Source organism: Ranitomeya imitator, chromosome 5 (genome assembly GCF_032444005.1).
Source record: "Ranitomeya imitator isolate aRanImi1 chromosome 5, aRanImi1.pri, whole genome shotgun sequence".
Lineage (NCBI taxonomy): Eukaryota > Metazoa > Chordata > Amphibia > Anura > Dendrobatidae > Ranitomeya > Ranitomeya imitator.
The window spans coordinates 173,990,304-174,015,351 of NC_091286.1; the positions used below are offsets into that span (position 1 = coordinate 173,990,304).

Below are 25,048 nucleotides of genomic sequence, written 5' to 3' on the forward strand. Positions count from 1 at the left end.
CTAACCACAACCCTAACCCCAACACACTCCTAACCATAACCCTAACCACAAGCCTAATCTTAACCCTATTTCTAACTCTAGCCCTAATTCCAACCCTAACCCTAAGGCTATGTGCCCACGCTGCGGATTTGTGTGAGATTTTTCCGCACCATTTTTGAAACTGCGTTTTACATGCGGATTTACCGTGGATTTCCAGTGTTTTTTGTGCGGATTTCACCTGTGGATTCCTATTGAGGAACAGGTGTAAAGCGCTGTGGAATCCCCACAAAGAATTGACATGCTGCGGAAAATACAACGCAGCGTTTCCGCGCGGTATTTTCCGTACCATGGGCACAGCGGATTTGGTTTTCCATAGGTTTACATAGTACTGTAAACCTGATGGAAAACTGCTGCGGATCCGCAGCCAAATCCGCACTGTGTGCACATAGCCTAACCCTAGTTCTAACCCTAATTCTAACCTTAACCCTAGCCCTAACCCTAACCCTAGCCCTAGTCCTAACCCTAGCCCTAACCCTAGTGGAAAAATAAAAGTAAATATATTTTCTTTATTTTATTATTGTCCCTACCTATGGGAGTGATAAAGGGGGGGGGGGGGGGTTATTTACTATTTTTTTTATTTTGATCACTGTGATAAAACCTATCACAGTGATCAAAATGTACCTGTAACGAATCTGCTGGCTGGCAGATTCGACGAGCACACTGCGCATGCGCCCGCCATTTTGGAAGATGGCGGCGCCCATGGACAAGATGGACGAACACCAAGAGGCTCAGTAAGTATGAGGGGGTGGGATCGGAGCATATGGGGTGGAACGCAGCATGGGAGGAGAGGACAGGTGGACGAGGGGAGCGGACAGAAGGATGGAGGGGAGCTGAGCACATTATAGGACAGGATGGAGGACTGGGGAGGAGATCGGTGGCGGGGGCAGATCAGGGTTTCCAACCATGGCCGATGATATTGCAGCATCGGCCATGGCTGGATTGTAATATTTCACTAATTTTAATAGGTGAAATATTACAAATTGCTCTGATTGGCTGTTTCACTTTCAACAGCCAATCAGAGTGATCGTAGCCACGGGGGGTGAAGCCACCCCCCCTGGGCTGAAGTACTACTCCCCCTGTCCCTGTAGGTCAGGTGAAATTGGAGTTAACCTTTTCACCCCACCTGCAGGGACGCGATCATTCTATGATAAAGCATATGCCTCACAGATCGGATTGGCACCGACTTTCATGATGCATACGCTGTGTCACAGGTCGGGAAGGGGTTAATCTATTATTTTGGAAGGAGGAAATGTAGTTATGCTGCATAGTGTAATCAATAATATTGTCATAAACATGCATAGACATGTTTACCATCTGCCTAAATATTACGTATGTGCTGTTGTTGACCTGTCTGAAGATAAATAAAAAATAAATAAATACAATAATAGATACTAGAATAAAATAGCACACACCTGCTTTTGAACTAGTGCAATTGGATGAAATCTGGACCTATATGATTCAACAGCATCGATTATTGGGTTTAATACTGCTGTGTCCTCCTGTGCAAAAGAAAGTTTAAATCATTAGTGCAATATTTCATATAAAAAGTAACACATACTGCTTTATAACTGTGTTTTTTTTACACAGTATGTAATGTTGAAATATAAAATTATTACATATAATTCTATAAACATGCAAATATGCAAAGAGAAAAAAAAAAGAGCGGCACTCACAACTGGTGTGTGAATAAACAGCACTTTATTCCGTTGTTACACAGAATAAGAGGCATAAATTATGCAAAACTGCTGCTCATTCATTGCTTTTGTCTCTGCTTCTCATGTAATGACTGAATAAAGTGCTGTTCATTAATTTTTCTATTCTTTGCATTTTTACATGTTTATATGTTGCTTTTGTGGGCTGAGCACCACCTGATCTGATTGTCCTGTTGATTATTTTGCCTTATGGAAAAGCTTCTGGATTAAATGTTGCACAGGAGTGGTAGCAGCGCCAGCGTCTCTACAGATATTTTTACATATAAACATACGTCGAAGGACAAGTCAGCAAATTTCTAAATTCTGCAAAAAGCGCCATATATGTACATAAGTTACTTTTATAACGCTTGTGGACATCAGAGGGGGGTCAAACATTGCTGGTGCTGCACATCACACCAAGAATACAATCTTTTCTCCTAACCTTGGCGAAGGAATCTTGTTCAAGATGCTTGTAAAGAATTACGATTGAAAACCCCAGTAACTCATTGGCAAACTGTTTTGGAAATTCACATAACTGTAATTCTCCATGACTGAGATGGTCTCTCACTCTTGGACCTTCCTGATGATTTAACATGTCCCAGAGAAACTCCTGTCAGAAAGTACAAATAAATGTTTGACAGAATATAACTCATACATGTCGGCTTCCATGAGGGCAAATTTTGAATACAATTATTTAAAACTAGATGGCAGCCCGATTCTAAAGAATCGGGAGTCTAGAATCCATATATACTTTATTTATTCAAATGTAAGAATAATACAATTAATAAATAATAGTAAGAAAGAACAAAAATAATAGGCAGTATATGGAGAAAACACCAAACAAAAGTTCAAAATTGGTGTGAAAATGTCACTGAACCACTTCACAACTAAATATATATAGTTTTGGTAAATGGTATTATCATTTTTTTGACGAAATTCGGCAGGAGCTTGAAGAGCAACGTCACTGGGCCCGCCTCCACGCAGTAGAAACTTGCTGTGAGGTAAAAATTCAAAAATCACACCAAAATGGCGGGCGGAGTGTGTCACAGTACGGCACGTTTCTGATTGGTCGCTCGCAGCAGGCGGCAACCAATCAGACACTGGACACTGTTGACGTCACTTATCTCCGGACATTAGCTCCGGACATTAGCTCCGGACAAAGCCACGGAAGTTGGCACAAATTGCAGGAAGTAGTATTCTAGGCAATTATATATTAGATATATTTACCGTGTGTTAAAGGGGTTGTCTCACTTTCAGTCTTCATTTCTGCACACAATGCTCCACTGCCTTCCCATTTGCTAGAGGGTGGTGTGCTGCTGCTGATTGATAACTCAAGGCTGACAGAAAGGCTGAGCTAGCCAAAACTTTGCAATCTATGATGCTGCTAGCATAGAGAGTTTTTTCGCTGCAGCATCAAAGAGTGCAGGAGCAGTAAACCTGTCTGGAACCAGCAATTCAGCAAGCCTCAACATAGCACTTGCAAATGATATAGCAAACAGCTTGCAAGTGTGTGTTCTTTCCCTGGAAAATTGACCATATCTAAACTTGCCAGCAACCTTGGAAATTAACTGTAAACTATAGTATTAAACATCCCTCTGTTATTGAGAACAGAGAAAATTTTTAATAACACGTAAACTGCAAGTTTCTTGTTTTTACTAGTACTTTGCAATTTTGCCAATTTAATAAATTATTACCACTTATTAACCTCTTCATGACCCAGCCTATTTTGACCTTAAAGACCTTGCCGTTTTTTGCAATTCTGACCAGTGTCCCTTTATGAGGTAATAACTCAGGAACGCTTCAACGGATCCTAGCGGTTCTGAGATTGTTTTTTCGTGACATATTGGGCTTCATGTTAGTGGTAAATTTAGGTCAATAAATTATGCGTTTATTTGTGATAAAAACGGAAATTTGGCGAAAATTTTGAAAATTTCGCAATTTTCACATTTTGAATTTTTATTCTGTTAAACCAGAGAGTTTTGTGACACAAAATAGTTAATAAATAACATTTCCCACATGTTTACTTTACATCAGCACAATTTTGGAAACAAAATTTTTTTTTGCTAGGAAGTTATAAGGGTTAAAATTTGACCAGCGATTTCTCATTTTTACAACGAAATTTACAAAACCATTTTTTTAGGGACCACCTCACATTTGAAGTCAGTTTGAGGGGTCTATATGGCTGAAAATACCCAAAAGTGACACCATTCTAAAAACTGCACCCCTCAAGGTACTCAAAACCACATTCCAGAAGTTTATTAACCCTTCAGGTGCTTCACAGCAGCAGAAGCAACATGGAAGGAAAAAATGAACATTTAACTTTTTAGTCACACAAATTATCTTTTAGCAACAATTTTTTTATTTTCCCAATGGTAAAAGGAGAAACTGAACCACGTAAGTTGTTGTACAATTTGTCCTGAGTACGCTGATACCCCATATGTGGGGGTAAACCACTGTTTGGGCGCACGGCAGGGCTCGGAAGGGAAGGCACGCCATTTGGCTTTTTAAATGGAAAATTAGCTCCAATCATTAGCGGACACCATGTCACGTTTGGAGAGCCCCTGTGTGCCTAAACATTGGAGATCCCCCAGAAATGACCCCATTTTGGAAACTAGTCCACCAAAGGAACTAATCTAGATGTGTGGTGAGGACTTTGAACCCCTAAGTGCTTCACAGAAGTTTATAACGCAGAGCCATGAAAATAAAAATAAAAAATTATTTTCTCAAAAATGATCTTTTAGCCTGCAATTTTTTATTTTCCCAAGGGTATCAGGAGAAATTTGACCCCAAAAGTTGTTGTCCAGTTTCTCCTGAGTACGCTGATACCCCATATGTGGGGGTAAACTACTGTTTGGGCACATGCCGGGGCTCGGAATTGAAGTAGTGACGTTTTGAAATGCAGACTTTGATGGAATGGTCTGCGGGCGTCACGTTGCGTTTGCAGAGCCCCTGGTGTGCCTAAACAGTAGAAACCCCCCACAAGTGACCCCATTTTAGAAACTAGACCCCCCAAGGAACTTATCTAGATATGTGGTGAGCACTTTGAACCCCCAAGTGCTTCACAGACGTTTACAACATAGAGCCGTGAAAATAATAAATCATTTTTCTTTCCTCAAAAATGATGTTTTAGCAAGCATTTTTTTATTTTCACAAGGTTATCAGGAGAAATTGGACCCCAGTAATTGTTGCGCAGTTTGTCCTGAGTACACTGATACCCCATATGTGGGGGTAAACCACTGTTTGGGCACACGTCAGGGCTCGGAATTGAGGGAGCACCATTTGACTTTTTGAATACGAGATTGGCTGGAATCAATGGTGGCGCCATGTTGCGTTTGGAGACCCCTGATGTGCCTAAACAGTGGTAACCCCTCAATTCTACCTCCAACACTAACCCCAACACACCCCTAACCCTAAACCCAACTGTAGCCATAACCCTAATCACAACCCTAACCCCAACACACCCCTAACCACAACCCTAACCCCAACACACCCCTAACCCTAACCACAACCCTAATTCCAACTGTAGCCATAACCCTAATCACAGCCCTAACCCTAACCCCAACACATCTCTAACCCTAATCCCAACTGTAGCCATAACCCTAATCACAGCCCTAACCCTAATCCCAACACACCCCTAACCCTAATCCCAACTGTAGCCATAACCCTAATCACAACCCTAACCACAACACACCCCTAACCACAACCCTAATTCAAACCCTAACCCTAAGGTTATGTGCCCACGTTGCGGATTCGTGTGAGATTTTTCAGCATCATTTTTGAAAAATCCGCGGGTAAAAGGCACTGCGTTTTACCTGCGGATTTTCCGCGGATTTCCAGTGTTTTTTGTGCGGATTTCACCTGCGGATTCCTATTGAGGAACAGGTGTAAAACGCTGCAGAATCCGCACAAAGAATTGACATGCTGCGGAAAATACAACGCAGCGTTTCCACGCGGTATTTTCCGCACCATGGGCACAGCGGATTTGGTTTCCATATGTTTACATGGTACTGTACACCTGATGGAACACTGCTGCGAATCCGCAGCGGCCAATCCACTGCGGATCCGCAGCCAAATCCGCACCGTGTGCACATGGCCTAATTCTAAAGGTATGTGCACACGCTGCGGAAAACGCTGCGGATCCGCAGCAGTTTCCCATGAGTTTACAGTTCAATGTAAACCTATGGGAAACAAAAATCGCTGTACACATGCTGCGGAAAAACTGCACGGAAACGCAGCGGTTTACATTCCGCAGCATGTCACTTCTTTGTGCGGATTCCGCAGCGGTTTTACAACTGCTCAAATAGAAAATCGTAGTTGTAAAACCGCAGTGAAATGAGCAGAAAAAACGCGGTTTAGCACTGCGGATTTATCAAATCCGCAGCGGAAAAATCCGCAGAGGACCAGAATACGTGTGCACATACCGAAACCCTAACCCTACCCCTACCCCTAGCCCTACCCCTAACCCTACCCCTAACCCTATTCTAACATTAGTGGAAAAAAAAAATTCTTTATTTTTTTAATTGTCCCTACCTATGGGGGTGACAAAGGGGGGGGGGGACATTTATTATTTTTTTTATTTTGATCACTGAGATATAATCTCTCAGTGATCAAAATGCACTTTGGAACGAATCTGCCGGCCGGCAGATTCGGCGGGCGCACTGCGCATGCGCCCGCCATTTTGGAAGATGGCGGCGCCCGGGGAGAAGACGGACGGACCCCGGCAGGATCGGTAAGTATGATCGGGGGGGGGGATCGGAGCACGTGGGGGTAGAACGGAGCACGGGGGGGTGGAACGGAGCACGGAGGGGGGTGGATCGGAGTGCAGGGGGGGTGATTGGAGCACGGGGGGGGTGATTGAAGCACGGGGGGAGCGGACAAGAGCACGGGGGGGAGCGGAGCACAGGACAGAGGGGAGCCGGAGCAGTGTACCGGCCAGATCGGAGGGCTGGGGGGGCGATCGGTGGGGTGGGCTGGGGGCACATTAGTATTTCCAGCCATGGCCGATGATATTGCAGCATCGGCCATGGCTGGATTGTAATATTTCACCCGTTATAATAGGTGAAATATTACAAATCGCTCTGATTGGCAGTTTCACTTTCAACAGCCAATCAGAGCGATCGTAGCCACGAGGGGGTGAAGCCACCCCCCCTGGGCTAAACTACCACTCCCCCTGTCCCTGCAGATCGGGTGAAATGGGAGTTAACCCTTTCACCCAGCCTGCAGGGACGCGATCTTTCCATGACGCCACATAGGCGTCATGGGTCGGATTGGCACCGACTTTCATGATGCCTACGTGGCGTCATGGGTCGGGAAGGGGTTAATGAATATAATGTCTCTGAATCAAAAGAACTTTCTTACAAAAAAGGAATTACCTAATATTTCTTGATACTTTCACAAGTTATGCCTTATAGTGAAACTGAACAGAAGGTTATTCATTCAAATAATTTTGTGTCTCCTCTGTGCATTTTAACATACTAAACCTTAGCCATGCTTTGTGCAATAAATACTTACCATGGCTGGGTCTCCCAGAATACCAGGCAAATGATTATGAGATCCATCAATTAAATGTTTTGCTAAAATCTAAGAAAAAGCAAAAGTTTGTATCAGTCTTCAAACATCAAACAATAATAGCTCAAAAGCTATTAAAGCTAATCGATCAGAACAAGTTCCAGTATGCTGCAAAATGACCTGCATTGGCATAACGAGAAGTCTGCCGCTGGTCACTTCTGTTCAAAACCATGTTAGCAGCTGACATTTTTAATGATCCACACAGAGAGGAGCTTAGCAACATGTATAAAGCAAATTAAGTCAATACCATTTATATATTAAAAGAATTTGTAAATGGATCTTTTCATGCTGTTTTTCCCCGACTATCTATCATGAATGAAACTCCCTTGTATTAAAGCTCAACCCTTTATATCTCCATGAATCATGGGGCCCAGTACACCGTGCATGTGAAGATACCTCTACCCCTGCACCTGTTGTGGCCCACAGTCAAGCAGCACCATCATTAAGCCCGTCCACATTCTTGCCCCAGCACAGTCTTCAATTGTCTATTACCCAGTCTTTGGAACGCAAGCGGAAATACCCCGCCAATGCCCCAGAGGCCACAGTCCTAAATTCAAATAATTCTCTTCTGCTTGCGCTAGAAATGCTGACTTTTAGGCTCGTTGAGACGGAAGCTTTCCGTAACCTGATTGCGGCGGTCCTGCCCTTGCTGCCCACTCGCCACTATTTCTCCCGGTTTGCCATACCGGCATTACACCAGCATCTGTCCCACAACATTACCCGTGTCCTAAACAATGCTGTTACAGGGAAAGTCCACCTAACCACGGACACGTGGACAAGTGCTTGTGGGCAGGGATGGTACATCTCACTGACGGCACACTGGGTTAACATAGTGGAAGCCGGAACCCAGTGGGACCTTGGGATGGAACACATCCTCCCCACGCCAAGGATTGCTGGCCCTACGTTAATCAGGGTTGCCCCCACAGTCTACAGCTCCTGCACCTCCTCCTCTTCATCCTCCATCTCTGAAATCAACACATCAGTCCGAAGCAGGAAGCACTGCAGCACTGCCTCAGCCAAGCGGCAACAAGCTGTGTTGAAGCTAATCTGCATAGGTGACAAACCGCACAAGGTAGAAGTTGTGGAAAGCTCTGAAAGATCAAGTCAGATGTTTGGATGACACAGCTGAACCTACAGCCAGGCATGGTCTTGTGTGACAATGGCCGTGACCTTGTGGTGGCTCTGAGGCAAGGTGAGCTCACACACGTACCTTGCTTGGCCCATATGTTTAACCTCGTGGTTCAACGTTTTCTGAAAAGCTACCCGGAGATGCTGGATCTGTTAGTGAAAGTACACCGTCTGTCTGCCCATTTTAGAAAGTCTGCTACAGCTTTGGCCGCCCTTGCCGTGCTCCAGCAGCGTTTTCAGCTTCCACATCACCAACTGTTGTGTGATGTCCCCACGCGCTGGAACTCTACGTTGTATATGTTGGAAAGAATTTGTGAGCAAAAGAGGGCAGTTGTTGACTACCAACATCAACAAGGCTGTCGAATTTTAGGTCATTCTCCAAACATAAGACCTCAGGAGTGGACATGGATGTCAGACATATGTAGCATCCTCCAAGACTTTGAGGGCTGAACCAAGATGGTGAGCGGTGATGACGCCAAAATTAGCATCACCATCCCACTTCTCAGCATTCTGTAAACCTCTCTGCTCACAATTAAAGAGGATGCATTGCAAGCAGAGCACGAGGACATGGAGCAAGGAAACATACAGGGGGATTACACTCAGCCCAGCTTCATGTCTTCTCCCACTAGATCACCAGGGTGAACGTGCTTTGTACTGTTATAGGCTGGTAAAGTTTGGGCAAGGGGGCTGTGATGGCACTAGTATATTTTAAAAAAAGCTATCCCACATTGGTGAAACCACATCCTTGTTGGCAAACACTTCATAACATTTGTGTACCTTAAAGAGTTCACTTGAAAAGCTCCTTTTTGTGTTGCCTGGATGCTAACTTTGTACACAATACACTTCATATAAATTTGAAAAAGCAATGCTGTTAGTTTGGCTCAATAGTTCATTAAAATTAATTCTTTGGCCACTATATTAGTTTCTCTCCTTGAGAGTCTTAACTTTGGCTGCCTCAAATGTACAAATGGCGATTTGTAAACAAGATTGTCTGAATGCATTCGGTATACAGTATTTCAATCATATAGCTGCAGTGCTTGTAAACATTTACAGATGTGACATACAATGCTCATAGTTACACAATCTTGATAAATGTTTGTTTATTTACTTTACAAACAGTTCTAAGCCTCTAAATGTTTGCTGATTGTCATTGTAAAACATTAAAGTTTACTGAAACTCTGCCTGTGGTGGTTTGATCTAAATCCTTGTGGCTTTTATTTTCTAGGGGTTTATGGCCCTTCGTCTGATGACTCCATGATATCTCAGTTTCATCCAACCTTGAAAAATGGCCACTTGAAGGTCTGGGTGAAACTAGAGTGACTACATAGTGTAAATCACTATTTAAGACCAGAGAAACATGACTAAAACAGATGCCAAAACTGGGATACCTGTACATGTACAGTGTGCTGATACCTGCATAATTGGGATGTCCATGCAGTGTAGGTAATCTCCCAGGGGTTCTCTGTCTTGGTGTTGCTTCTCTGATATTCCAGGCGGATGATGTTTAAAAGCCTCTTGGTGATGATCTAACTATACTATATGTAGTTAATCTTCATATATACGTAATGTATTTAATCCTTATATGCACTTATTAACCTTTGTATGTTAACATATACAAAAGTGTACGCACTCACACTATTCAATCATACTATTCCTTGAATTTTGTAGTTTGCAATAAAATTGCGTTGTATTGCAAGTATTAGCCTTTTTTAAAGCTGTTTCTGAACCTTACTGTTAAAAAAGGCAAATAAAATTGCCAAATTCGCCTGCAAATAATTGTGCAAAGAGGGAACCATCATACCATTAAAAAATACAAGTGGATTTTCATGGGCCCATCCAGTATGTGGGTTCAAAAGATTAATGGTGTGCTTCCAGGAGTCCCCCCTGGACATCTCATGACGGGGGTATGGTGGTGCGTCGTAATTCTTGGCAGCCCATCCACTCACAGCGTAGGCTACAACAGCTTAGGAGACCCACTGTTTCATAATGGCCCTTTAATAAGATTAATGCCGCCTGATGCACCAGTAAAAATAGGCTCTGTGACTTTAAGAGTCCCTCCTTCATAAATTAAGCAAGATGGGTCTGCTTATGTGTCACACACCACATGGCCAGCTAGGGTTGTTGCATGTTACAATTACATTTCCCAGTGAATGCATTTGTAGTGGTTGAAAGCAATGTTGAAGTTGAAAAATGCTTAAAAAACGCTGCGTCTGAACTAAGCCTAAGTGGGGGAGGACATTTTCAGTCTGGGGTTAAATATTTGGCCTTACAGGCAAGTCATTAACCTGTAAAAGATGTGCCTTAACATATTTCAAAGCAAAATCCGTTTTGGTTTCGTTTTCATTTGTTTTTTGTGGCACCAGGAAAAATGGCACGAATCTCGGAAAAATTGGATTACAGCTGTGAACTAGGAGTCAGGAATGCTTCCAGGGGAGATCCCCATGATGTTCCTGTGTCATTTGAGCAGTGTTTTCATCATTTTCAGACGCTTTTAGACCTTAAAATACCCCCGTGGGGGATCGCGGTAAAAATACTCGGGTCTCACATAGACTTACATTGGGCTCGTTGTTCTGGCCGAGCACCCGAGCAATGAGCACCCGAGCATTTCAGTGCTCACTCATCACTAGTGAGCACCCATACAGTGGGTGGGAGGTTGCTCACCGTATTCCCTCCCACAGAGCTCCTGGCATGTGTACTTGCAGCACCTGCGGTGATGTCACGATCATGTGGTCATCACATTGTCACGTGGGTATTGGGTAGACTAAAGCTGATTACCCGGGCCCCTGCGATATCCCTCAGACTAGGGAAAACCCTGTCTGTCCCTCTTCCAGAATTTACACTGATGGTGTGCTTGTCTGGGCTGCCAGGCCTGACCCTAACTCCTGTTTCAGCCCTATGCTGAAACCTCCACCCACCACCCAGTGATAAGACCACACACCAACCTACACTGAAAGTACAGACAGGAAAAACTGAAAATGCACCACGCCGCAGACACACAGGAAAACACTATAATGTGCACAGGGCAAAAATAAACACAAATATAGGAAGGAGAAATATGACAAAGGATAATACACCACCAGATACGATACTTCAACTCCTAGACCACCACTCCAGATCGAGATCACTAGGCACAAGACACAAGCTATAATCAGCGACACCCAAAGTCCAGAATGACTATTTAAAGGCCACGGGCGTGACCCAGCCTTCAACCAGATTACCAGCCAGATTAACCCTGGATAACCTGGATAAAATCTAGCCGGCGCCACTGAGCGTATAGTGGACAAATGTGGAATTACCGCTGTCTGTCGGACACCCTAGTGTGAATAGCGTCCGACATGACACACATGGTCCTTGTTAAATACCTGGACATGTGAGACAGTCTGGGTGGTGTATTGGTAGAGAAAGCAATCCCTCGTGGCTCCAGAAAGAGCAGAGAACATTGCCAGGTGTCTGCAGGTGGAACCGCAGAGAAAGGACTCTGATTAACTTTGTTTGCTTTGTTTTTCGTTAAGCCAGGAAGGCTCTGCTTTTGTTTTCCAGAACTCTGCATTGGTCTATGCTGACTTTAATAAAGCAGAAGGTGTTTCACAATCAAAGTGTTCCTGCGTTTACCTGAAGAAGCAGCTAAGCGTGTCAATCACTTAAAAGGCATAAGACCCTGCTTTTCCTGCTAAGATACATTTACTTGATTCAACTAAGAACTTAGAGTTGTAATGTACGGTATTTATTTTTGGCCATAGTAATTACATTGTGCTTGGTTGGGCACGAAATTACTATTTCTTAGTCTATTTGTTTGATTTTCTTAAATATTGTCACATTAAAGGTTATATGTTAACGGGTATTAGTTATTTCTGATAAGCAATCTAAATTTACACTCATAAAAATTAATACATAAATAATACACAGAAAAAACCTTACCTCATCAAAAGTTGTGTACAGACTGGTAGACTAAGGAAAAAAATACATTACGGTATAAGTTACTAAGAGTAATCATGAATAAACAGTTTTATAGATAACCGCACATTACTGCCTAACCACGTCCTATACAACATGTCACTTTCCATGAGGATGCTATTAGGCATACTGTGATTCTCCCCAGAATAGTTTTGGGGCTCTCTGAATCAGATGCAGCACACATCCCCCTATGCTGGAACCTAGGGCAGTAACCAAGCTAACTGGTATACAGTGGGTACGGAAAGTATTAAGACCCATTTAAATTTTTCACTCTGAACTTTTTTGAATTTACCAAATGGCTGCAGTGAAACATTTTTTTTCTCATTAATGTACACTCTGCACCCCATCTTGACTCAGAAAAACAGAAATGTAGAAAATTTAGCAAATTTATTAAAGAAAAACTGAAATATCACAGCCGTTTTCAGGTCTCTCTGGAGACTCAATTGGGTTTAGGTCAGGGGATCTGGCTGGGCCAGTCAAGAATGATCAGAGTTGTTCTAAAGCCACTCATTTGTTATTTTAGCTGTTTGCTTAGGGTAATTGTCTTGTTGGAAGGTGAACCTTCAGCCAAGTCTGAGGTCCAGAGAACTCTGGAAGAGGTTTTCATCCAGGATATCTCTGTACTCTGACACATTCATGTTTCCTTCAATTGAAACCAGTTGTCCTGTCCCTGCAGCTAAAAAACATCCCCATAGCATGATGCTGCACACCACCATGTTTCACTGTTGGGATTGTACTGAGCAGGTGATGAGCAGTACCTGGCTTTCTCCACACATACCGCTTAGAATTATCACCAAACAGGTCTATCTATATCTCATCAGACCAGATAATCTTATTTCTCATTGTCTGGGAGTCCTTTATGTGTTTTTTAGGAAACTCTATGCGGGTTTTCATATGTCTTGCACTGAGGAGAGGCTTCCATCAGGCCACTCTGCCATAAAGGCCCGACTGTTGGGTGCTGCAGTGATAGTTGACTTTGAGGAACTTTCTCCCATCTCCCTACTGCATCTCTGGAGCTCAGCCACAGTGACCTTAAGGTTCTTCTTTACCTCTCTCACCAAGGCTCTTCTCCCACATTTGCTCAGTTTGGCTGGACGGCCAGGTCTAGGAAGACTTCTGGTGGTCCCAAACTTCTTCCATTTAAGGATTAAGGAGGCCACTGTGCTCTTAGGAACCTTGAGTACTGCAGAAATTATTTTGCAACCTTGGCCAGATATGTGCCTTATCACAATTCTGTCTCTGATCTCCTTGGCCAGTTCCTTTGTCCCTCATGATTCTCATTTGGCCTGACATGCACTGTGAGCTGTGCGGTCTTATATAGACAAATGTGTGCCTTTGCAAATCAAGTCCTATCAGTTTAATTAACCCTGCTGTGGAACCATGAAAAAAATCACTGCTTTGGTACCATGTGACTCCAGGCTCAAAATCGTCATATTTTATTAAAATGAACATGCTGGCTGTTTAGAATAATCAAGTTTTATTCTGTCACCATTTCTGAACACAGTTATGAAATCAAACATAACTTTGAAGTGATATATTTGTCATCAAACACAAATTGAAATGTTAGACCAAAATGCTTTACTAATAACTAAAAGTATTCTAATGCACAATAACTGCAACTGTGTGGATTTTAGTAAAAACATAATGAAAACGAATGATCTGGCAATAAATTCAGCCCTTGCATTCATTGCATGTCATAGTGCCATGTTCTTCATAAATGAACTTCTTGCAGTCTTTGCAAACAAATCTCATCTTTTTGTCCTTCGATCGAGGACAAACATAGCACCGTTTGCGCTGTCCTGTAACACTGCTGGTGTCACTTGGAAGTGACTAGCCGTTGTTTATTTACAATTATATTACAAAACCTGTGAGTAAACAGAAAATATTTTTTTTTAAAATGTCAGACAATAAAAGGTACTATTGGGTCAGGAGAGTCCCAAACACAGAAAATTGAAAATAACTTTGAAACAAAATTGAAAAATAAATTCAAAATATCATCAACATAAGCAAAAATATGTTACTAAAAATACATAGAAGGTCAATGTCTGAGATCGACCAGTTTTAGAAATATTTCAATTTATTCAGCGCTGGGGTCTATATGACCCCATGGTTCCACAGCAGGGTTAAACACAGCTGGACTCCAATGAAGGAGTAGAACCATCTCAAGGAGGATCACAATGGACAATGGACATAATATGAGTGTCTGAGCAAAGGGTCTGAATACTTATGACCATGTGATATTTCAGTTTTTCTTTTTTTGTTAAATTTGCAAACATTTCTACATTTCTGTGCTTTTTCAGTCAAGATGGGGTGCAGAGTGTACATTAATGAGAAAAAAATAACTTTTTTGAATTTACCAAATGGCTGAAATGAAACAGAGTGAAAAATTTAAAGGGGTCTGAATACTTTCTGTACCCACTGGGCTTGTGAAGGGCATGATTAATTAATCATGGAGATCATAATGAAGTAAACAAAGGCGTTTTCCAATCTCCAAGATCCTATCCCAATATGTAGTAGATGTAATAATAATAATAATATTAGAAAATACCTTCAATTAGTAATGTAGTATAGTTCATCTGATTCGCTGTCACTTCCCCATGCAGGACATTGCAGAAGTTTAAGAATCCATGGTTACAACCACTCATTAGTGACAGTTAATTAATTAACTAGTTGTTAGTGGTCATAACCATGGATATCTAAGTTACTGCAATGCCTGCACATGGGGCAGCGACATAGCGAATCAGAAAACCTATACAACATTTCTAATAGGAGGTATTTGCTAAAATTATTATGACATCTACCACATATAGGGATAGGATCTTGGAGATGGGTATGCCCCTTTACTCAGAGGACTCTGTTCTCCACATCCACATCAATCTGCTAGTTATGAGGTCTGTCTGAAGTTAACGGAAATGACCAGCTTGGTCTAGCCCTTTATGACCCATGACTTAGCCGATCAGCTGGGCTATTGTTGTGCAGACATAGGTGAAGTATGCAAGTTTGAAGAGAAATGATAATTGGAGGATGCTATGCGCAGGGGGGAGGGGGGGATTGTGTAAAAGGGGAATGAAGAAAAAGCAGTTATACAGAAATTCACACTTAAAGGGAATGTGTCATCAGATTTTGTTTTCCACGATTGAAAAATGCATAGTATTAAGGGTGCTGCATAAGCTCTATGGAGCACTAGGTGGGGAAATTTTACTGTATAGAGCAGTATGTGGGGCCCATTATACTGTATGAAGCACTATGAGGGGGACTACTACTACACTTTATGGAGCACTATGTGGGGCCCCATTATACTGTATGGAACATTATATTGTATGGAGCACTATATGGGGGTCTTTATACAGTATGGAACACTACACGGGCCCATTATACTGTATAGAGCACTATGTAGGGCTCATTATACTGCATGAAGTACTATGTGAGGCCATTATACTGTGTGGAGAACTGTGTTGGTCCATTATACTAAATGGAGTGTAACATCATTGTCGTCATCACTACATGGCTTCCCATTCCCCACCAGGCAGATACACAGACTTACTCACCACTCCTGGCCATGCAGCGAGTTCTTTCCTCTGCTTGCTGCATGCTGTAAACCAAGTGTCCTGTGCTTGCTATGTGCATACTTCTTGGCTGTGTGCTTAGGGCGGCCACGCCTGCACTTCCTGATTCTTAAAGAGACAGTGTGCACATTCCTAATGTGTGCCCAACCTATTGCCAAGAGGCATCTGGTACATAAGGTATCTCCACTAATGGGACGTTGCCTGAGCAACACTCTTTTTCAGTCTGTGGTCTCTGCAGCTCTGCATATGTTCCACACCTGCGGCTCTGCATCTGTTCCACACCTACGGCTCCTTGTCTTTCTATTCTGTACTGGGTCCTACCCATCCCTGTATCCCACTCAAACTTGCCTGTGTCCCAGTCCTTTCCGAAATGGTTCCTGTCCGTCCAGTCTGAATTAGGTCCTATCCATCCCTGTATCCCACTAGTACATGCCTGTTCTTCCCGAAACTGTTCTTGTCCCTCCAATCTGAACAGTGCCCGCCCGCCTGTCAACTGTGCCCTCCTGTACATCACCAGTGCCCACCAGTACTTGCCTGTCTATACATCAGCTTAGCTAGACAGAATATCTACAGTACCTGCCTGCACCTGTCGTTTTAGTGCTCTGTCCCACTGGGGTCAGCTGCTACTGCCAGATGCAGCCCTGGAGTGGTACCTGGCAGCTACCTGCCGCACAAGACTGACCTCACCATTAGCGACTAAAGCGAACACCAAGGTAGCTACTTTGACATGCCCCTCCAGGGCTACTTTGACATGCCCCTCCAGGTTTGTGGCACAGTGGGGCCACAATCCTCACTCATGCCAACCAGTCTGGGCGAGAGCGTTACATGGTGAACTATGTGGGGGCATTATACTGCATGCAGCACTACATGAAGCCATTGAATTGTATGGAGCACTATGTTGGGCCATTATTTGGGTCATTATACTGTATGGAGCACTATGTGGGGCCCATTATACTGTATGGAGCACTATGAAGGGCCCAGTATACTGTGTGGAGCACTGTGTGGTCCATTATACTCTACGGCATGGGTGTCAAACTGCATTCCTCGAGGGCCGAAAACCATGCGTGTTTTCAAGATTTCCTTAGCTTTGCACAAGGTGCTGTAATCATTATGTGTGTAGGTGATTAAATTATCACCTGTGCAGTACAAGGAAATCCTGAAAACATGACCTGTTTGCAGCCCTTGAGGAATGCAGTTTGACACCCCTGCTCTACGGAGCACTATATGGGTCCATTATACTGAATGGTGTGTAACATCATTGCCGGCATCACTGCACAGCTTCCCATCCCCCACCAGGCAGATACACAGACTTACCACTCCTGACCATGCAGTGAGCTTTTTCCTCTGCTTGCTGTATGCTGTAAACCAAGTGTCCTCTGCTTGCTATGTGCATACTTCTTGGCTGTGTGCTTAGGGCGGCCGTGCCTGCACTTCCTGACTCTTAAAGAGACAGTGTGCACATTTATAATGTGTGCCCAACCTATAGCCAAGAGGCACCTGGTACTTAAGGCATCCCCACTAATGGGAAGATGCCTGAGCAACAGTCTCTTTCAGTCTGTGGTCTCTGCGGCCCTGCATCTGTTCCACACCTGCGGCTCCTTGCCTGTCTAGTCTGTACTGGGTCCTACCCATCCCTGTATCCCACTCAAACTTGCCAGTTTCCCAGTCCTTTCCGAAATGGTTCCTGTCCGTCCAGTCTGAATTGGGTCCTATCCGTCCCTGTATCCCACTCGTACATGCCTGTATCCCAGTCCTTCCCGAAACTGTTCTTGTCCCTCCAGTCTGAACAGTGCCCGCCTGTCAACTGTGCCCTCCTGTACATCACCAGTGCCGCCAGCACTTGCCTGTCTATACATCAGCTGAGCTAGACAGAATATCTACAGTACCTGCTTGCACCTGTTGTTATAGTGCCCTGTCCCCTTGGGGTCAGCTGCTACTGCCAGATGCAGCCCTGGAGTGGTACCTGGTAGCTACCTGCCGCACAAGACTGACCTTGCCATTAGCGACTAAAGCGAACACCAAGGTAGCTACTTTGACATGCCCCTCCACGGCGAGAATAGTTTGTGGCACAGTGGGGCCACAATCCTCACTCACGTCAACCAGTATGGGCGCGAGCGTTACATGGTGAACTATGTGGGGGTATTATACTGCATGTAGTACTACATGAAGCCATGGTATTGTATGGAGCACTATGGGGTCCAAACTACTGAATGAAGCACTATGTGGGGCCATTATTTGGGTCAGTATAATGTATGGAGCACTATGTGGGGCCCATTATACTTTATGGAGAACTAAGTGGGGCCCATTATACTGTATGGAGGACTTTGTCGGGTCCATTATGCAGCATGGATGGGTGCATAGGGATTAAAGTTGGGGAATCACTGTGTTGGGGTCACCATACTTTGTTGGGTGATTGAGGGAGTGGAGTACAGTAGGGTCATCATACTGTGCACGTGGAGGGTACTGTGGAGGAATTAATTGTTTGTATCATACTTTCTGTATTATTCAAGGTTTTTTATTCTTTATTACATATTTAAATTAGGCTATTGGGCCATGTGCATTTTTACTGCTCTTACATAACATATTATTCCAATATTTTACTCTCAGATCTATTAATTAAAATATAATTTGTTAGTGGGATAACCTCTTTAAGTTTGTTTCCATATGAAAAGGTTCTGCATTATATTTGATGATGAGGATTAACTTTCTCAGTTGTAGACTTTTCTTTAATAAATATCAAGGTTGGCCCGCAACTTAGTCCAAGATTTTAAATTTGGCCCTTTGTGTATGAGCTTGACATGAGTGATCTAGGTCTATTATGTCATAATTACGCATTGAGTATATGTTCACCTTGGTATCTCTGAATGCATAGTCCAGATTTGTCCACCATCCTGCAAATCAGGTAATTTACCCAATATTTTTTCAACTCTCTAATATATAAAGTACTAGCCTGAGCCACCTTATTTGGTGATAAGTATGAGGTCCTCATTCCCGTATGATGATTTTCCTATGAGCCAATTTACCTGGGTGACTATGTACGTGGCACTTTATTGCATAAAGTTATTGTTTACTTTCTGTCGTATTTTTTTTAGTACTGCTTTTTTTAGTACTTCATTTGTATGTGCAGTACACCTTTCTTCTTCACTGAATACTATTTGACATCACTTTAGTGGTAGTGTCCAGTCATACCCATCATAATTACATGGATACATTGGATATCATGCTGTTTGGCTTGCATCCTAGTGCTAATTTTTGGTCTAGGAAAAAAATTCTGGAACAATTTTAAAAGTTTTAATCTGTCTTGTCTAGATTTTTGTGTTTGTTACCCAATATTAAATTTAGACTTAAATCATTAAGTGTAGCCGATCTTTTGTACATGTACTATCTCTTTTTATTTAAATATATTTTAAAATATAATTTTTTCTGCAGATGCTGGGGGCTGCATTTTTATTTGCTAGTGTGTAAGTATTGTGATCAGACACTTCATACATTGTAAATATGGTGGCCATAAAAGACTCCTTCTCCAGCAGTGAGAAAGTTTGACAGCCCAGTATTACTAGTACCATGCCAGGCATAGAGTGTCAGGCTGCCTGACCTATGCTCACCACGGTACTCGACACTGCTAAGTCAGTGTATAGCTTCATTCAAATGGCTTATGTAGGGATATCAGAATGAAGCTTTACACTGACTAAGCAGAACCATTTATCTAATCCTTTCACATATGATGCAGTCTGTTGAGCGATGTATCAAAACCTATCATGTGTGACAGAATCCATTTATCATGTGCGATACTGTGAGCAGCACCGAACCAACAAACAGAATTGGCACTGTTAGTTATCCTTAGTGACCCTGTACACATCTCAGTATCACATTGCAGTCACCAACAAAAGCATTGCACTGTGATCCTAAACTTAATCCTCCCTTTTCCATTTGCAAATTCACACAAGGGGATGGGAGAAGTGACATTAGACACATGCGAGCTGATACTTCCTACATTTACTCAATGAATAATGGGAGCTTGCAGTACGCTAGGTTTTAAAGGGAACCTGTCAGCAGGATTGTGCTAAGTAATCTACAAACAATGTCAGGTTGCGCGGTTATACTGATTAAAATGATACATTGGTTTATGAAATCCATCTTGTGGTTGTTTAATCTTCATTTTCAGTTTTCAGTTAATGAGATTCTTGTGTTCTGGGGCGTGCCTGTGGGGAGAATCTTTATGTGGTTCTCTGCTTCTGCATCTGATGGATGGCGCTGCTGGCGCCATCTTGTTAAAGAAAAAAATGGTCTCCACCAAGATGGTGCCCGCGCAGTAGCATCTATCGGATCACCGCTAGATGCTACAGCTGTTATGATCAGGTGACCTTGGAGCAGCATGATTAACTTTCACTGGAGTAGGTGGTAACTATACTGACCGCAAACCCTGATCTTAACACCGCAACTAGTAGTAGCCGTGGGGTGTGCCTAACAAAACCTAGACACCTCGACACAGCTGGAGGACTAAATACCCCTACAAATGGAAATAGGAATTTCTACCTTGCCTCAGAGCAGAACCCCAAAGGATAGGCAGCCCCCCACAAATATTGACTGTGAGTAGTAGAGGAAAAGACACACGCAGGCAGGAAACAGGACTTAGCAAATGAGGCACACACTAGCTAAAAAGGAAAGGATAGGACAGGATACTAAGCGGTCAGTATTAAAAATCCTTCCAAAAATATCCACAGCAGAAAATACAAAAACTCCACCATCTAACTAAAGATGTGGAGCGTATATCTGCAACTCCAGAGAATCCAACAAGACTGAGAAAACACTGACACAGTCTAAGCTGGACAAGAGAAAAACAAATGAATAGCACAGAATATAAGCACACTGCATGTGTGCCACAGAAACAAAAACCAGACACTTATCTTTGCTGAATTGGCAGCTAAGCAGGAGAAGCCAGAAAGTGATCCAACACTTCACAAGAAACATTGACAACTGGAAAGGATTAATGAATCCTGCACACCTAAATATCCCAGTCAGAACTGCAATCAGCAGAAACACCTGGCCAGGACTGCGACTCAGAGACAACTGCATTCCCACCTACAACCACTGGATGGAACCCAAGAGCGGAATTCACAACATACAGCACAATGTCAAAAATAAAGTCTAGCACTCAACTTAAGTATCCAATAGTGCATTTATTTGTAGCACTCGAAACGTTTCAGTCCTTGTGGACTTTCATCAGTCACTACAGTGATAAAGTAACAAAAAAACAAAAAACAAATAACCATATATTCAACGTTGAATACAAAAGAGTACATCATAAAGAAAGTATATACATAAGGCAAAATCAAAGAACAGGTCAATATACATAGTTACTTCATAACACAGTATGTAGCAGAGACCTATAAGCAAACAACCCCGCTCAGTATAGGTGAACGGTTAAACAGCAGATATGATGGTGGGTACTACAACAGGTGATGTTTAACGTACCGTGCTAATCCTAGCAGATGTAGTGGAGCTCAATATGTGAAGTTTATACACGAATAGTGCCTGATGAGATACAGAAGAGAACCAGGATTACATAGTTACAGAGCCAGAAAAAGGCATAGGGGCCACAAAGGTATACTCACAAAGAAAGCTTAAAAGAGGGGGAGCCGCCACACTGTACCGCAGTGTATAGGGATATCCGATACGGCTATAAGAAAGTAACAGTAGGGAAATGCCACAATAGATTAACACCTAGGGAAGCGTTAACTAAGGTAAGTATATGTATAGGTACATACCTTATTGCCAATCCTGTAGGTACGGGGCGGTGACCATAAGAAAACATTCAGCATGTAGAGGCTGCAAAGGGATACGCACATGAAGACATAAAGTAGTGAGAGATAAACGGCAGTAAGACATGGCGCACTGTTTCCTGTGAAAGCCTGGGAGTAGGGTGAGGAAAGCGTGATTTACAAGCACCATCTCTTCAGGGACAATGTCATCGTGTGGAAGAGATACATTGATGACGTATTCTGTATATGGGGAGGCTCTATTGAGCCCCTAAACATGTTCCTGGAGGTTCTTAACTCCTCATGGCCAGGTATCAGCTTCACCATCAGCCATAACCTCTGGAGTATGAATTTTTTGGATACGTTAGTCATCAAAAGCCCAGACGGCGGTCTGAGCACCGATCTCTACTCTAAGAGTACAGATCAAAACAGTCTTTTACATTTTCAAAGTCTTCATCCTCCCTCAACCAAGAGGTCTATCCCAAAGGCCCAGTACCACAGAGTCCACCGTATCCGTATCCGACACTCAGACCAGAGACATACGCACCCGTGAAATGACGGACAAATTTCAAGCGAGAGGGTATCCCCCTCCCCTTTTGGAGGAGGCTAGATCTATATCCAAAAGACCAAGGACAGACACCAAGGAGCGTATCCCTTTTGAGCATACGTTCCACCCCTTTATGTATAAGTTACATAAATCCATACGGAAAAATTGGCCTATACTTTCTACTGCCTACCCGGATATTCCGGAATTCAAACAACCTTTTCTACCGTGCTTTAAAAGGGCCCCTAGTTTAAGGGATACATTTGTGAGAGCTGATATAGGCCCCAACACTGTGTTGAGACAGCGTTTTCTTCACAAACCCCGGTAAGGAACTTTTCCGTGTCTGCACTGCGCACAGTGCAGTAATGTCTTGAAAGGAGATAGGGTTATACACCCATATTCGGGCAAGGAGTTTAAAGTACGGGGCTATTTCATATGTAGCTCGGCGTATGTGGTGTACGTGATAAAATGCCCTTGTGGCCTTTTATACGTGGGGGAGACGTCTCAATCTATCCGTGATAGAATATCTAAGCACAAGTCTACAATATGGTGCGAGAATCTTCTCTTACCCATACCACATCATTTTCACACAAAGGGACACAATATTTCACAATTGAGGTTCCAAGTTCTTGAGCAAATATCTTTACCACGACGGGGGGATAATAGGATCCTCTCTCTAAAAAAGAGAGAGGCGTTTTGGATACATACGCTTGACACATTATCACCCAAGGGTTTGAATAGAGAGTATGAGTTATCTGCTTTCATCTGATGTGTGCTCTAATATTGGTATTTACATGATGAATATTTATTACTTTATGTGACTGTTATATGGGTTCTAATATACCTTTTTGTTTCTTTAGAGTCGTCTTAATTAAGAATTTCCGATGGGCACGTCACGGATTTCCACTGGACATGTCACTCACTCATGCCTGTGCTATCACGACCTGAAAACATCACATCACGCCACACTATGGTCACTACCATGCGTTTGGAATGGATGCTGTTATGAACAGGTGATTCAGAACCACAATGGACCTAGTGGTTAAGAGCACACAAAGTGACCTGATAGTTACTAACATAGGACGAGATCTGAGACGTGGGAACTCTGCTGACCGCAATCCCTAATCCTATCATACCACACTAGAGGTAGCCGTGGATTGCGCCTAACGCTCCCTATGCAACTCGGCACAGCCTGAGAAACTAGCTAGCCCTGAAGATAGAAAAATAAGCCTACCTTGCCTCAGAGAAATTCCCCAAAGGAAAAGGCAGCCCCCCACATATAATGACTGTGAGTTAAGATGAAAATACAAACACAGAGATGAAATAGATTTTAGCAAAGTGAGGCCCGACTTACTGAATAGACCGAGGATCGGAAAGATAGCTTTGCGGTCAGCACAAAAACCTACAAACAACCACGCAGAGGGGGCAAAAAGACCCTCCGCACCGACTAACGGTACGGAGGTGCTCCCTCTGCGTCTCAGAGCTTCCAGCAAGCAAGAAAAACCAATATAGCAGGCTGGACAGAAAATATAGCAAACAAAAGTAACACAAGCAAAACTTAGCTTATGCAGGGCAGACAGGCCACAAGAACGATCCAGGAGAGAGCAAGACCAATACTGGAACATTGACTGGAGGCCAGGAACAAAGAACTAGGTGGAGTTAAATAGAGCAGCACCTAACGACTTAACCTCGTCACCTGAAGAAGGAAACTCAGAAGCCGCAGCCCCACTCACATCCACCAGAGGAAGCTCATAGACAGAACCAGCCGAAGTACCACTCATGACCACAGGAGGGAGCTTGACCACAGAATTCACAACAGGATGCTACCTTTTCACCATAGCACCTTATACCTAGAGTCCTATACGTTCACTCTCTAGTACATCATATGACTGGTTGACTGAGTTCTATGTTCCTGTCACTCATCCTCCTCTCTGTCTATTCAGCTTTATGTTCTCCTGCAGTTTTAGCTCCACCCCCCTCTTCTCCCATCTCCTCCTCCGTCTCTATTACACATATTTGTTTACACATTCATTTTTTCATTTTGGCGGCATTTACTTTTGTGCCCCCTTTCTCCGGTACATCTCCGATGCGTACATCTTTATTATTCCCATCTCCACCACCTGCACATATTGCGGTGCCCTGTGGGGAGACTGTATACCGGACCCTGGGACCGTACAGCCAATCAGCTTCCTTCACATAGCGCAACGTCACTTCCGGCGCTTAGACTCCGCCCCTCTCTTCTCTTGCCCGCCCCACGGTTCTTTTAAACCGCGCCACTACTAACCAGCCTCAGACATACGGTGGACACCGCGTCTGAAGGCTAGGTTCCTCACCCTACTCCCAGGCTTTCACAGGTAACAGTGCGCCATGTCTTACTGCCGTTTATCTCTCACTACTTTATGTCCTCATGTGCGTATCCCTTTGCAGCCTTCTACATGCTGAATGGTTTCTTATGGTCACCGCCCCTTACCTACAGCATTGGCAATAAGGTATCTACCTATACATACGCCCCTCAATATACTTACCTTAGTTAACGCTTCCCTAGGTGTTAATCTATTGTGGCATTTCCCTACTGTTACTTTCTTATAGCCGTATCGGATATCCCTATACACTGCGGTACAGTGTGGCGGCTCCCCCTCTTTTAAGCTTTCTTTGTGAGTATACCTTTGTGGCCCATATGCCTTTTTCTGGCTCTGTAACTATGTAATCCTGGTTCTCTTCTGTGTCTCATCAGGCACTATTCGTATATAAACTTCACATATTGAGCTCCACTACATCTGCTAGGATTAGCACGGTATG

At 43.3% G+C, this 25,048-nt stretch overlaps 1 protein-coding gene and 1 long non-coding RNA gene across 11 annotated transcripts in view; one reads left to right on the top strand and one right to left on the bottom strand.

The window, feature by feature from the left end:
• Nucleotides 1-25,048, top strand: part of LOC138681653 (uncharacterized) — a 172,457-nt gene that overhangs the window by 120,583 nt on the left and 26,826 nt on the right. The gene's annotated exons all lie outside the window — the stretch shown is intronic.
• Nucleotides 1-25,048, bottom strand: part of ERMARD (ER membrane associated RNA degradation) — a 591,898-nt gene that overhangs the window by 96,381 nt on the left and 470,469 nt on the right. For 8 of the 10 annotated variants that reach the window (XM_069769331.1, XM_069769332.1, XM_069769336.1 and 5 more), the window contains 4 exons: nucleotides 12,345-12,374; nucleotides 7,242-7,310; nucleotides 2,173-2,340; nucleotides 1,452-1,538 (listed from right to left, as the gene is read on the bottom strand). The exons of 1 other annotated variant lie outside the window; for it this stretch is intronic. In XM_069769331.1, coding sequence (XP_069625432.1) covers nucleotides 1,452-1,538; nucleotides 2,173-2,340; nucleotides 7,242-7,310; nucleotides 12,345-12,374 — 354 coding nt within the window. The remainder of the gene's footprint in view (nucleotides 1-1,451; nucleotides 1,539-2,172; nucleotides 2,341-7,241; nucleotides 7,311-12,344; nucleotides 12,375-25,048) is intronic. One more of the 10 variants, XM_069769334.1, reaches the window with a different exon arrangement.